This window comes from Octopus sinensis, linkage group LG19 (assembly GCF_006345805.1).
Source record: "Octopus sinensis linkage group LG19, ASM634580v1, whole genome shotgun sequence".
Lineage (NCBI taxonomy): Eukaryota > Metazoa > Mollusca > Cephalopoda > Octopoda > Octopodidae > Octopus > Octopus sinensis.
The window spans coordinates 46,523,425-46,536,780 of NC_043015.1; the positions used below are offsets into that span (position 1 = coordinate 46,523,425).

General features: G+C 37.9%; 1 protein-coding gene across 7 annotated transcripts in view; it reads right to left on the reverse strand.

The window, feature by feature from the left end:
- Positions 1-13,356, reverse strand: part of LOC115221983 (zinc finger CCCH domain-containing protein 13) — an 86,288-nt gene that overhangs the window by 20,850 nt on the left and 52,082 nt on the right. For all 7 annotated transcript variants that reach the window (XM_036511462.1, XM_036511465.1, XM_036511464.1 and 4 more), the window contains exons 5-8: positions 10,013-10,107; positions 8,399-8,500; positions 4,094-5,577; positions 615-749 (exon numbers count right to left, since the gene is read on the reverse strand). In XM_036511462.1, the coding sequence (XP_036367355.1) occupies positions 615-749; positions 4,094-5,577; positions 8,399-8,500; positions 10,013-10,107 (1,816 nt within the window). The remainder of the gene's footprint in view (positions 1-614; positions 750-4,093; positions 5,578-8,398; positions 8,501-10,012; positions 10,108-13,356) is intronic.

Here is a 13,356-nt window from a genome sequence, read left to right on the forward strand (position 1 = left end):
TTTCTACAGCTGGATGCCTTTCCTAACACCAACTACTTTACAGAATGTATTGGGTGCTTTTTATGTGGTGCCATCACCAGTGCTTGTCAGAGACAAGATCTGAATAACTGACTTCTCAACTTAGCCATCTGCTTTAACACTGTATAAATCCTTCTAAATTCACATCTAAAAATAACTGCTTGGTATAATTATTAGGCAATGAAACAGCCTTGACATGGTAGTTGGTTCTGCTAAAAGTCATAGTGTTCTCTCAAACCACACTTTACATCATCATCATCATCGTTTAACGTCCACTTTCCATGCTAGCATGGGTTGGACGATTTTGACTGAGGGCTGGCAAACCAGAACTGCACCAGGCTCCAATCTTGATCTGGCAGAGTTTCTACAGCTGGATGCCCTTCCTAACACCAACCACTCCGAGAGTGTACAGTCTTTAAAAAACAAAAAGGTATACTGGATATCAATTAGTTGAGTGGCTCTTCTCTGGATACAGTCAATGATGTCTGTGTGCACAGTAGCAGCACTGTCCCAGATATGGGAGCAGCACTCCATTGTGAAAGAATGAAAGCTATCAGAAAGGGTTCACTCACACACATAAACAAAAGAAAACTTACCACCAGCATCTGCTTGTCGTCCACGACTTCGTGGATTAACCCTTCCTCTTCCACGGCCACGGATCTCCCACAACTCTGATGTAGGGTCACGGAATTCTGGAGGTAGACCACGGTCATATCCAAGGGGATCTTTAGCTGGAAAGAAAAACAGATTAAAAGTTAGAAACACATCATCCATGTATGTATGTATGTATATGTGCACATGCACATCCTGATCTGGAGGAAAAGAAATGTTGTTTATATAACTACAGAGTGGCTGTGTGGTAAGTAGCCTGCTTACCAACCACATGGTTTCAGGTTCAGTCCCACTGCATGGCACCTTGGGAAAAATGTCTTCTACTACAGCCTCGGGGCCAACCAAAGCCATGAGTGGATTTGGTAGACGGAAACTGAAAGAAGCCTGTTGTATATGTATGTGTGTGTGAGTATATACATACATACATATATATATATATATATATATATATATATTATATATATATATATATATATAGATATGTATATGCTTCTGTGTTTGTCCCCCCAACATCGCTTGACAACTGATGCTGGTGTGTTTATGTCCCCGTCACTTAGCAGTTTGGCAGGAGAGACCGATAGAATAAGTACTAGGCTTACAAAGAATAAGTCCTGGGGTCGATTTGCTTAACTAAAGGCGGTGCTCCAGCATGGCCGCAGTCAAATGACTGAAACAAATAAAAGAAAAAAATATCCTATTTTGAAGAGATGCAATGTTTTACATCGACACATAAAGGCAATTACGTATTAAGGGTTTCCTTATCAAGCACCAAACCTTAGATTTTATGAAAATGGAGGATGTCTTTCTTAGTCATTGCTAAATTTAAATGATGTGAAATAGATACAGAAATCAAAACCAAATCATATATTCAGATTACAAAGGCTATTTAACAGCACTCACAGCATTTACATCTAGGTCTGTCACGAGCCCTTAGACTCAGAGGGATAGAGTTTAGCCCAGTTTCCAATGGATTACAAAACCCCATCCCCTTGAAAAGGATGCCAGTCCATCGTAGGGTCAACTTTCCAGCAATGGTTGGAACTCATTTACAACTGAGTGAACTGAAGTAACGTAAAATGAAAGGTTTTGCACAAGAGCACAACACACTGCCTAGTCTGGGAACTGAAACCACAATTTTACAAACACAAATGCAACACCCTAATCACTAGGACACATGTTTTCATACTGACATGTAGCACTGATAAATATATTGATTTCAAATTTCGGCACAAGGCCAGCAATTTGGCGGGATGGGGTAAGTCAATTACATTAATCCCAGAGTTCAACAAGTACTTATTTTATAAACCCCAGAAGGATGAAAGGCAAAGTTGACCATAGTGGAATTTGAACTCAGAACATGAAGATAAGGGAAAAGCTGCTGAGCATTTTACCTAGCATATTACAATTCTGCCAGCTTGCCACCTTATTATTGATAAATATACTAAGAGGGGCAGATGGAGATTTAGCAGAAATTGATACACATTAATTTTGTTCCTCTACATTCTAAGTGTAAATCATATTGGGGTTAACTTTGTCTTAACTACTCCTGGGTAAGAGTATAAAAACTGCATCCTTCTGCCAAACTATGTTGAGCCAGAGTAGCAGGGTAGACTCACCAAACCAGTATGTACTCAAGCTCAAAGTCATGACCTCTATATCAGACTGTGGTAGGTAGAGATCATGCTGTGGCCTTTGTCCTGCAGTGGACTGAACATGGGCAATCTAATCTAATCCAATCAAACTTCATCTTGATAAGTAACAAGTACCATTAATATTTTTGATTCAATGAATTATAGTATCCCAACCCTGGCAATTAAAACTGGTATTGTCAAAGGAAGTTGCTAATAAAGAGAGATGGTAGGTCGAGAGATGGCAGAAGGCGGCAAGCTGGCAGAAACATTAGCACGCGGGGCAAAATGCTTAGCAGTATTTCGTCTGCTGCTACATTCTGAGTTCAAATCCTGCCGAGGTCGACTTTGCTTTTTATCCTTTCAGGGCCGATAAATTAAGTACCAGTTATGCACTGGGGTCGATGTAATCGACTTAATATGTTTGTCTGTCCTTGTTTGTCCCCTCTGTGTGTAGCTCCTTGTGGGCAGTAAAGAAATAAGAGAGATGGTAGGTCTATTTACAGACTTTCAGACCTCATAGAGTATGTTGCATCGTCTTGAAAAATTAAATGTAGGCACATGCTGACTACAGATCAGATTTCTTAGAGTTTGGACACTTTCAATCCAATTATATCACAGAAATGATCATCTAAAATTCAGAGGAGGTTAATACACTGAAAATATAGTTACACAATATATTCTTGTTGAAGTACACAGAAATGTAGATTTACATCAAATATCATCATCATTTAACGTCCGTTCTCCATGCTAGCATGGGTTGGACGGTTCGACCGGGGATCTGGGAAGCCAGAAGGCTGCACCAGGCTCCCGTCTGATCTGGCAGTGTTTCTACAGCTGGATGTCCTTCCTAATGCCAACCACTCCGTGAGTATCCACTTTTTCATGCATTCATGGGATGGATGGAGTTTTCTACGATCAGATGCCCTTCCTGTTGCCAACACATACCAGCAAGGTAATATTCCCTTATGGCCAAACATATTTTTGCAGAATAGTGGAACTGAATGACATACATTTTACAACAATTACATGTCAAATATACACACACAATGATGGACTGAAGGAGACATTTGAGTCCCACCTGCAGATGTTGCCAGTATTATGTTAAGAGAATTTAATGACTCTAGTGTTGAACTGATTCATATAATCACTTAGTTTTACTATATTTCAATAAAAATGAAAAACAGGTACCAGTAATATAGTCCTCTTGGACAATGAGTTGAATCCATATCATATGAGCCAATGAACAAACAACGATGTGGTGGCTATATCTCTAAGAAATAATAAATAAAATAAATGCACCCTTTTAAAGCCTAGCCAGGCTCATGGGCCCGGTTTCCCAGTTTCAGTGGTGTGTGTGTTCCTCAGCTGGACGGGACGCCAGTCCATTGCAGTGTTACTCATTTTTGCCAGTTGAGTGCACTGGAGCAACGTGAAATTAAGTGTTTTGCTCAAGAACACAGCGCGTTGCCCAGTCTAGGAATCGAAACCACAATCTTACGATCATGATGCTGACACCTCAACCACTAAGCCACGCACCTCCACAGATATCTCTAAGAAATAGCAACCAAATTTATCTCATATCATAACTCAATGTCTTAAAGGGCATGTTGGACAATTTATTCTTGGATATACCAAGAGGAAAAAAAAAGGATAGCCACAGCTTGAACACTGCTTCTCCAATCATGGCTGACTCACGGCTAAACAACAGTAACTTAAATATCAAATATTTGCCTCTACTTCATGGAGAAAGTATTTTATCTGCTGAAATGAGAATAAATTAGACTTTTTAAAATAAATCATTAAAAACAAAAGGACAACAAACAAAAAATCACCTTCTTCATATCGGGGATCTGGCCGACCAGGTTGTGGAACACGTTCATATCTTTCTCGCTCATAAAGGTCTCGACTTGATCGACCTCTTGAGCTATCATAATGAGATCGATCATCATATACGGTTCCAACAGGTTCTTCATTGTAACGCCGTCGTTCATCAAATGCATATCTGTCGGCTGGTTGGGGATATCTGTTGTCAACTCTAGTGTCAGACCGATAGTCCATGAAGCGTTCACCACGCTCCATCATCTGTCGACCAGGGGAATAGTCACAGTTCTCAGGGAAATAATTATTGTTAGGAAGAAGTCGACTACGACCAGGTGAATCAGGAGTTGTGTGCTCCTCGTGTCTGTAGTCGTCGTTAATGTCTTTACGTCTCATCTGCATAACCTCAAATGGAGATTGTTCTCGAGTCTCCCGTCTTTGGCGGGAAGGTGATCGTGAATGGCATGAGCCATAAGATTCTTTGGGGGACAAACCTCGCCGTGAAGGATTAATTGTTGATTCTGTATGCTCGGGAAGAAGGCGTCGAGATTTAACAAAGTTCTGTTGATCCTGTACTTCAGGATTACACACAGGTATAAGCTTTTCCTCTTTGAATTGTCTTTTGCGGTCTGTACGACCCTCAGCAGAGTCAAGACTTTTATTATTACCACTACTACTACTACTGCTACTCTCTTTCTTTTTGGACAATTTTGGGTCCCTTTCAAGTTTATCATGATCCCTACTACTGCTACTACTTACAGTTTTTATGGCCCTCTCTGGTGTGAAATCTCTGTTTCTCCGATCACGACGTTCTCTCGGTGGAGATTCATTTCTCCATTCACTCTGCCTTGAACCAGAACTTTCTGGGTACATGGCTCTGTCACTTTTACTAAGTTTCCCTCGGCTAACATGCACCCTTTCTGGTAAACGACCCTTTTTGCTTTTTCGTTTTTCTCCTTCGTGTAAAGAGGAATGAGCAGATCGGTCATCATCTGAAGACAATGACCTGTCTTTGCTTAATGGCAAAGACGGTAACTTATCAGGAGTGATACCACGTGTTCGACTTCTCTTTCTCATGCTAAGTTTCTCGATAATAGAGTCCCTTTCTTGTGACACACCAGCCAGAGGTGAGCGCTTTGATCGCTTCTCCAAGGCTGGTGACAATGATTTCTTATGTCGAGATTTCTCACCAATACTCGGAGACCGCGAATGGCGGGATTTCTTCGAAGAAACAGAATAGCCATCACCATCATCAAGTGGTCTAAGTGGTTTCAATTCCTTCTGCCAATCATGTTTTGGAGAGAGAACTCTTTTACTTTTGCTACTGACACTATCAAATAAGGGAGTCGGAACTTTATGTCCCCTTAAAGATTCAAGTTCAGGAGATTTAGTTTCTGTTTCCGACAGTGATTCTTTGTGTTTCTTCTTTTTCATTCGTATTTTGTGATGTACATCTCGATCGCGATCTCTGTCCCGTTCCCGTTCTTCACCAAGTTGTCTACAGAGAGAGGGTAAAACAAAATCGTCAATTATCGGCAAAATTTTACACATATACTTTAAACAAAATTAAAATACAAAAATTTAAGCAAAACTGTTTATTTGACTGAATTCTGTTTGAAACTAAGATTCTTAACAAAAATAACTAAGATCTATAATGTGAAATACTTCTTATACTCTTTTACTTGTGTCAGTCATTTGACTGCAGCCATGCTGGAGCACCGCCTTTAATCAAGCAACTTGACCCCGGGACTTATTCTTTTTGTAAGCCCAGTACTTATTCTATCGGTCTCTTTTGCCGAACCGCTAAGTAACGGGAACATAAACACACCAGCTTCGGCTGTCAAGCAATGCTAAGACGACAAACACAGACACGCAAACACACACACGCATATATATATATACATATATACGATGGGCTTCTTTCAGTTTCTGTCTACCAAATCCACTCACAAGGCTTTGGTCAGCCCGAGGCTATAGTAGAAGACACTTACCCAAGGTGCCACGCAGTGGGACTGAACCCGGAACCATGTGATTGGTAAACAAGCTACTTACTACACAGCCACTCCTGCGCCTATGTATCATCTTGGAAATTATAAATGTATGTTGAAGTAAGGAATCAAAATCATTAAGGGGAAAATATACCAGGTAGATACTAAAAGACAAGAGGAACTTCCGTCAGGAGTTCCGATATTGGAAGCAGCAATTTTCAAACAAGACACAAACAAATATCCTTATTAAGGACATTTCTCAAAGCAGGTGGTACCACCTCCAAGAAGACACTGGAAAACTTTATGTGGGCACTGGGTAGAGAGGAGGTGGTGGTAGATGGAGTAGGTGGCCTTAGACAGAGGAGGAGGAGGTGGTAAAAGTAGCTCTACTGTTTTCTTCATCTTTGTTTCCTATTTAGATATTAACTTTTTAAAATTTTCTATGTGATATTACAGAAACTGCTTTGAAAGCCACAATCACATCAACAACAACTGTAACAATAACAACAAACTTCAAAACGTGAATTTACTAAAATTTTCATATATACATCTACATTTAACTTTATTCTGAAATAATTTTTAGACTCAAATGAACCGGTGGCTTTCACAATAGATGTGACTTCATCCTAATTGAATGTTATTCAGATACAATGCAGTCGGAATTGTGTATCTTCTCTTAGATTGTATACATATAGAAAAGATATCTGTGGAATAAAATCATTTGGTAAATTCATATGCTCTATAATGTATTATGAAACTTTTATAGCTGAACTTACAGCACTAAATAATTTGTGCATTGCATAAATCTATCCTCTCTCTCTCTCACACACACGATTGGGCTAAGAGGAACTATGTTGTGCCATTCTGCCTGTTCTGAAACCAAATATCCAGCTAGATCAAAATTGTAAACTTTCAGTAATGAAACTCAAAGTTTTTCATATGTGAGCCATAATACCTAAAATTACATTAGAGTAAGGTTAAGTATATATTATTAATATATACTATTAAACAGATAATAAATATACTCCAGGATGTATTATGTAATTTTTTTATCATCACTTAATATTAGGCTGAGGAAAAAGTTTGTGCCCCATGTTAAAATAATGCTTTTTTTTTATATATTTTTGTGGTGCGTGTTCATTCATTCATGTCATGTTCAATGGTGACTCATGGCACATGAACTTTTTCCTCAACCCAATACATAATGATCAATCTATGGCTACAGAGGTGGATTAACCAAGGCATGTAACTCTGATCATGTTTATGGTTTTGTCAGTTTGCAGCAGACATTTTTAACATAAAAACAAGCCCAACAAATATGAGTCACCCACTGAACATGAAAAATTGAGTGGAAAATGAGAATTTTTTTTTAAATATAGAATCTTATTAGCTTTTTGATACCATACACTCAACTCAAAAACACCTCTGCAAGAAATTAAGCAATATTTTATCTATTTCATGCAAATGACAGTTGTCAGTACATCATCATCATTATGATCATCATGATCATCATTTAACATCCATTTTCCATGCTGGCACAGAATGGATATTTGACATGGTCCATAAAGCTGCAGAGCTGTGCCAGGCTCCAATGTCAGCTTTGGCATGGTTTCTACAGCTGGATGCCCTTTCTAAAGCCAACTACTGTACAGAGTGGACTGGGTACTTTTTCCATGGCACCAGCATAAGTGAGGGCACCAAGTAACTGGCAAGACAAAATAAAGAAAGAAAAAGGGAAAATCCCCATTGACTGAGTGACAGTGGGAGAGGCAGCTTTATGCTAGTTTTTTAAGGCTGAAATATGACAGAGGGACATTCCCAGGCGTCATGCTATCAAGGAGATACATGGTTGCCCCCCCACAATATGCAAGGATCAGTGAGAGTAGCTGGAAAGAGATGAAAATGGTGGTGATAGGGTGCCAGGGCATACAATCAAGGTATAAGAAGGTAAGTACAAGGGAAAATATACAATTATCCATTGCTGAGGAACCAGTTCTGTTAATTTTATAGAAAGAATCACTGTGCCGGTGGCATGTAAAAAGCACCCACTACACTCACGGAGTGGTTGGCGTTAGGAAGGGCATCCAGCTGTAGAAACACTGCCAGATGAGACTGGAGCCTGGTGCAGCCTCCTGACTTCCCAGACCCTAGTTGAACCGTCCAACCCATGCTTGCATGGAAAACGGATGTTAAACGATGATGATGATGAATGGTCATTGAAATTCAAAACAGCAAGCTATGAAATGGGAAACAATACAGCAATCTCAGCCATTTTCACTCATTAAACTATAAATTAGGAAGACACATTAAAAATATTTAACTCTAACTTACATTTTCTTTTCTTTTGATAACTGTTCTATTGAACTTTGTGAACTTTTGATCTTGTTAAGTGGTGATTTAGAGGTTTTATGCTTTTTCTTCTCTTTCTTTTTGCTGGAAATTAAATGGACACAAATAATATATTATTAGAAGACAATGATGAGAAACAAAACCTAAAACGGGCAATCTTAGGTTATATTGAACTGAAAAGAAACATCTCTGATATTTAAAGGTCATACAGTTTAAAGAACAAAGTCCCCTGTGAAATACCCAAATATGAAAATAAATTGTTTTTGTTATTATTATTTCTTAAAACAAATATTAAAAATAATTGCTATCTGTATATTGAATGTCGAAATACTATTAGAAGGCATGATTCTGAGAGATCGTCTGAGATAAAATCTCTTCATAGACTTGTGTTACAAATACAAAATCGGAGAGGAGACAAACATCATCACTGCAGTGACTCAAGAATGACAGACACATTTCGCTTTTCTTGGAGCTTGTCAATGCTATAGAAAGGCAAAATGTGTCATTTTTGTGAATCACTGCAGCAATGATGCTCCTCTCATTCCAAATACATACTCTATTTTCAACACAAGACTACAAAGAGATATTTATCTCAGACATCAAACCTACTAATGGTGTGCATACATTAAGTACGATACAAGATAGTAAATTTAATTTAATGCGGTTTCAATTGTAAACACCAAGTTACTTAAACAATAACATTAAAGAGACACTGTGAAGTTGAGGTACCAAGCTACTAGCTACATACAAGCTAGAGTTCAAAGACTACTACTTCAGGCACTATAGCATACTGAATGTTATCATACAATACTGAATGTTATGCAAATTTGCCTGACTGACATGTTCTACTTTTACCTCACAGTTGAGATGTTAGATATAAAAGCAATTACTTTAACAAAACTTATCCCATCCAGCAAAAATCTCTTGAGATATTTATATAAAGTCAGTTTCAAATGCAAATACTATATTTGATGGCAAGTAAGACTCATTTTTTTACCCACCAAAAACTCACCCCGAGTCCAATATTATGAAGTTGGCCCACCCATAAGATTTTCCCTGAATCTGATCTGCTGAAATTGGGATGCATTAAATATGCCTGAGCATCTTTTTATGCCATAAAATATGATAATATCATAGTTAATAAATTAATATTATATACGATAACAGGAATCCACATCACAGTAGGTATAGAATCCACATCACAGTAGGTATAGAATTCAATATAACTGATTATTGTGCCTTCGTAAGAATGTCCCAATTTACAGAGGAGTCAATACATGAATTGTCAGACAGATATGCATGAATAGTTGAAAGACAAATGTTAAAAGAAATATAAATAATCATTAATTACCCCTTTAGTATTCAAATTATTCTGGCAAAAATTATGCTTGTTTATTTATATTATGCTGAATTAATCATCCATCATCTAGTAGTTTAGAGATTTCAATTATGTGATTGTTTAGTTTTAAAATGACATTGTAGGGTTGGTGTGAGAGGCCTGATCTGCTCGGTTTCAATATAAAACTGGGGGAATATTTTAGCCGGGTATAGCTGGTTTGAATGCTAAAGAGTTAATATGGTTTAGAGCAAAGTTACCTGGAGGGATTTAAACATGGTTTCATGTTTTTCTTGCTGTGTTGCTTCGAAGGTTCTGGAGAACTGCGCAATGACCCCGATTCACTGCTTGTCACCTGCACAAACAATTAATAAAAGTTCAGCAATCATATTTAATTCAATTAATTCTCCTTTAAACAGTGAATGAGAGAACACAGATGCATATGAAAATATGAAAAATGCAGAAGTTCTTAGCAATCACTTCATCAACATCATCAACATTTAATGTCTATTTTCCATGCTGGCATGGGTTGGACAGCCTGACAGGAACTGAACCAAGTTCCAATACTCAGTTTTGGCAAAATTTCTAGGACTGGATGCCTTTCCTAATGCCAACCACTCCAGAGTGTTCTGGGTGCTTTTTATATGGCACCATCACCATTGCTTTTTACGTGGCATCAGCAGCAATACTTTTTGTGTGATAACAACATTCACACCAATGCTTTTTACTTGGTACCTTGGCTTATACGATTCCAATTTTGTTGTGGTGGGTAGGTCTTCTCAAGTATTTCAGCCAGTCTAAACACCTTAACAATATCTAATTCAGTAGCTAAGGGGGGAAGCTGGCAGAATCATAAGCACACCAGGTAAAATGCTTAGCAGCATTTTATCTGTCTTTATATTCTTAGTTCAAATTCTGCCGGGGTCAACTTTGCCTTTCATCCTTGCTGAATGAAGTAACAGTTGAGCTCCAGAGTCAATGTAATCAACATAACCCCTCTCATGAAACTACTGGCCTTGTACCAAAATTCGAAACCAATATCAAAATTCAATACCTTACGGCAATCAGTTAAAATCTTAATTCGGTCAATCTCTAAATCAGTGTGTTTATATGCATGAATATGCCTGCATGCATGTGTGTGAGTCTGCTCACACATGTGCATACATACATGTTATTATCATAGTTTTAGTGTCCATTTTTCCACACATTGCATGCATGCAGACAGAATTCACTGATGCAGATTTTCTACAGCTGGATGTCCTTCCTGTTGCCAACCCACACATGTTTCCAAGCGAAGTAAAATTACACCCATGGCCAGACACATTTTTCACAAAAGACATGGCTTATATGATGGCAATCGTCGTCATCATCATCATCAATTAACATTTTCTTTCCATGCTGGCATGGGTTGGATGGTTTGACATGGAGCTGACAAGACTCCAACTGTCTGTTGAGGCATGGTTTTTTTACAGCTGGATGCCCTTCCTAATGCCAACCACTTAACAGAGTGTGCTGGGTGCTTTTTTACATGTCACTGGCAGTCCTCATTTACAATTATTGTATGATGTAAAGATGAGGACACACATACACACACAAAACAGACTTCTTCAAGTTGCTAACAGATCCACTTACAAGACTCTGGTTGGCTCAGGTCTATAGTAGAAGACACTTGGCCAACCACATAGCCATGCCTTTACACACGTGTGTACTGTTACATATATATATATTCTCCATATGCATACTATGTTTCTTGTCATCATTGACCATATTTTTGTAACAATTTGGTTTCCAGTATGAGAAGCCAATATATCAGGGGTCACTTAGCTTAATGGTACAGAGCAATTAGATGGAATCTGAGAGGTACAGGGTTCGATTTTCTGTAGCCATTTGCTGGCAGAAATGTTACAATGTTTAGCAGTGTTTCTTCAGACTTAACATTCTGAGTTCAAATGCTGCTGCAAACAACTCTGCCTTTCATCTTTTCCAGGTTGCTAAAGTAAAGTTGAGCACTGGGGTCAATAAAATTAACTTACCCCTTCTCTTGAAACTAGTGGCCTTGAGCCAAAATTTGAAACCAATATAAGAAACAAATGCCTAACAAAGGAAAATCAATATTTGTTGTCTGATAAATATTAGTGACAATACAGTACTTATACATCTAAGGAACATGGAGGAAAACAGATTTGGCTTGTCAAGGACACATACAAAAGATCTGAATCAACAATTCTTTATGCTACATTGTACAACTACAATTTTCTTTTTTTCTTTAATTTTAAAAACTTTCAGAATAAGTTTACTTGCAGTAGCTGGTGCTTGGCATTTTCAATGTCTTCTGGTAGAAGTACAAAATGTTTTACCCTACAAGCTATAACTGCTGTTAATGGAGGGAATTAGGAAGGAATTAAATGGAATTGCCAAGGTATCAACAGATCCAATCTTTGGCAAACACAAATGTTTAAAAAATAATTATTTCTAAACTGATCACAGTGGAAATGGACAAAGACAAATCACTCATTGTCCATCAATGAACCTGGTAGTTCAGTTCATTGAACATTCATGGTTGGGAATCCCCGCTGAGATTAGATAATACTTGAAGGTGCTTATTTTCCTCTTTCTCGTATGACCCATTAAAAAAAAAATTCTTACAACAAAGCAAAGATGTTGCTCAGCTACATAAATGCAGCAAAGCTGAAATAAAGTTGGCACAATCTGCATTAAAGACCCTACTTCATTTACAAGAAATTAATGAAATATGTCATCCTTCAATCAGGTTTAGCATCAGACTACATTCAACTGGTTGTCTGGCCTATTTTCGTATGTCCAAAGATTATCATCAACATTTAATATTCGTTTTCCATGCTGGCAAGAGCTGGATGGCTTGACAAGAACTGGCAGGACCAGAGACCGCACCAGGTTCCATAGTCTATTTTGGCTTGGATGCCCTTCCTAATGCCAACTACTCCACTGAGTATACTGGGTGTTTTTACATTGCACCAGCCCCCACACCAATGCTTTTTATGTGGCACCTTAGTTTTAGAATCTCAATTCTGTTGTGGTGGGCAGGTCTTCTTAAGTACAGCAATGCGCCACATATCTCGATTCTTTGTCATATCCTTTGTAAGGGTCAGCTTTTTGAAGATGTCACAGAATAGAGATGTGTAGCAATTGCTGTTGGTAGCTAATTCTAAAGTAAACTATGCTGGTGTGAGATGACTACAGTTTCTTTGGATTTATTGTTTGGAATGTGCAGCACTAGAAAAGCAATTAATATTGTAGCTTATTGATGCGATTTTCTTTTTTGTTTTATCTCCAGCTCAAATTATTTTAGGGTAGTATTTTACTTCAAGTTACTTCAGTGAGCGCTTGTTGTGCTTAATGTTATAGTAAACTATTCTGATAAAGAAGATAAATTTTTCACACCAAAGTAATCCAAACTTTAAATTCTGATATTAAATCTTGAAACCCAGGTAAACATGCCCAGAACTTATAGGATTGGCAATGAAAAGATCAATAATTCTTCTAAACCAAACAATTAGTAATCAATTCTAGTCAAGACATCTAACCTTCCTAATTAAAAAGAAATATTTTTTTTAAAATTAACCAT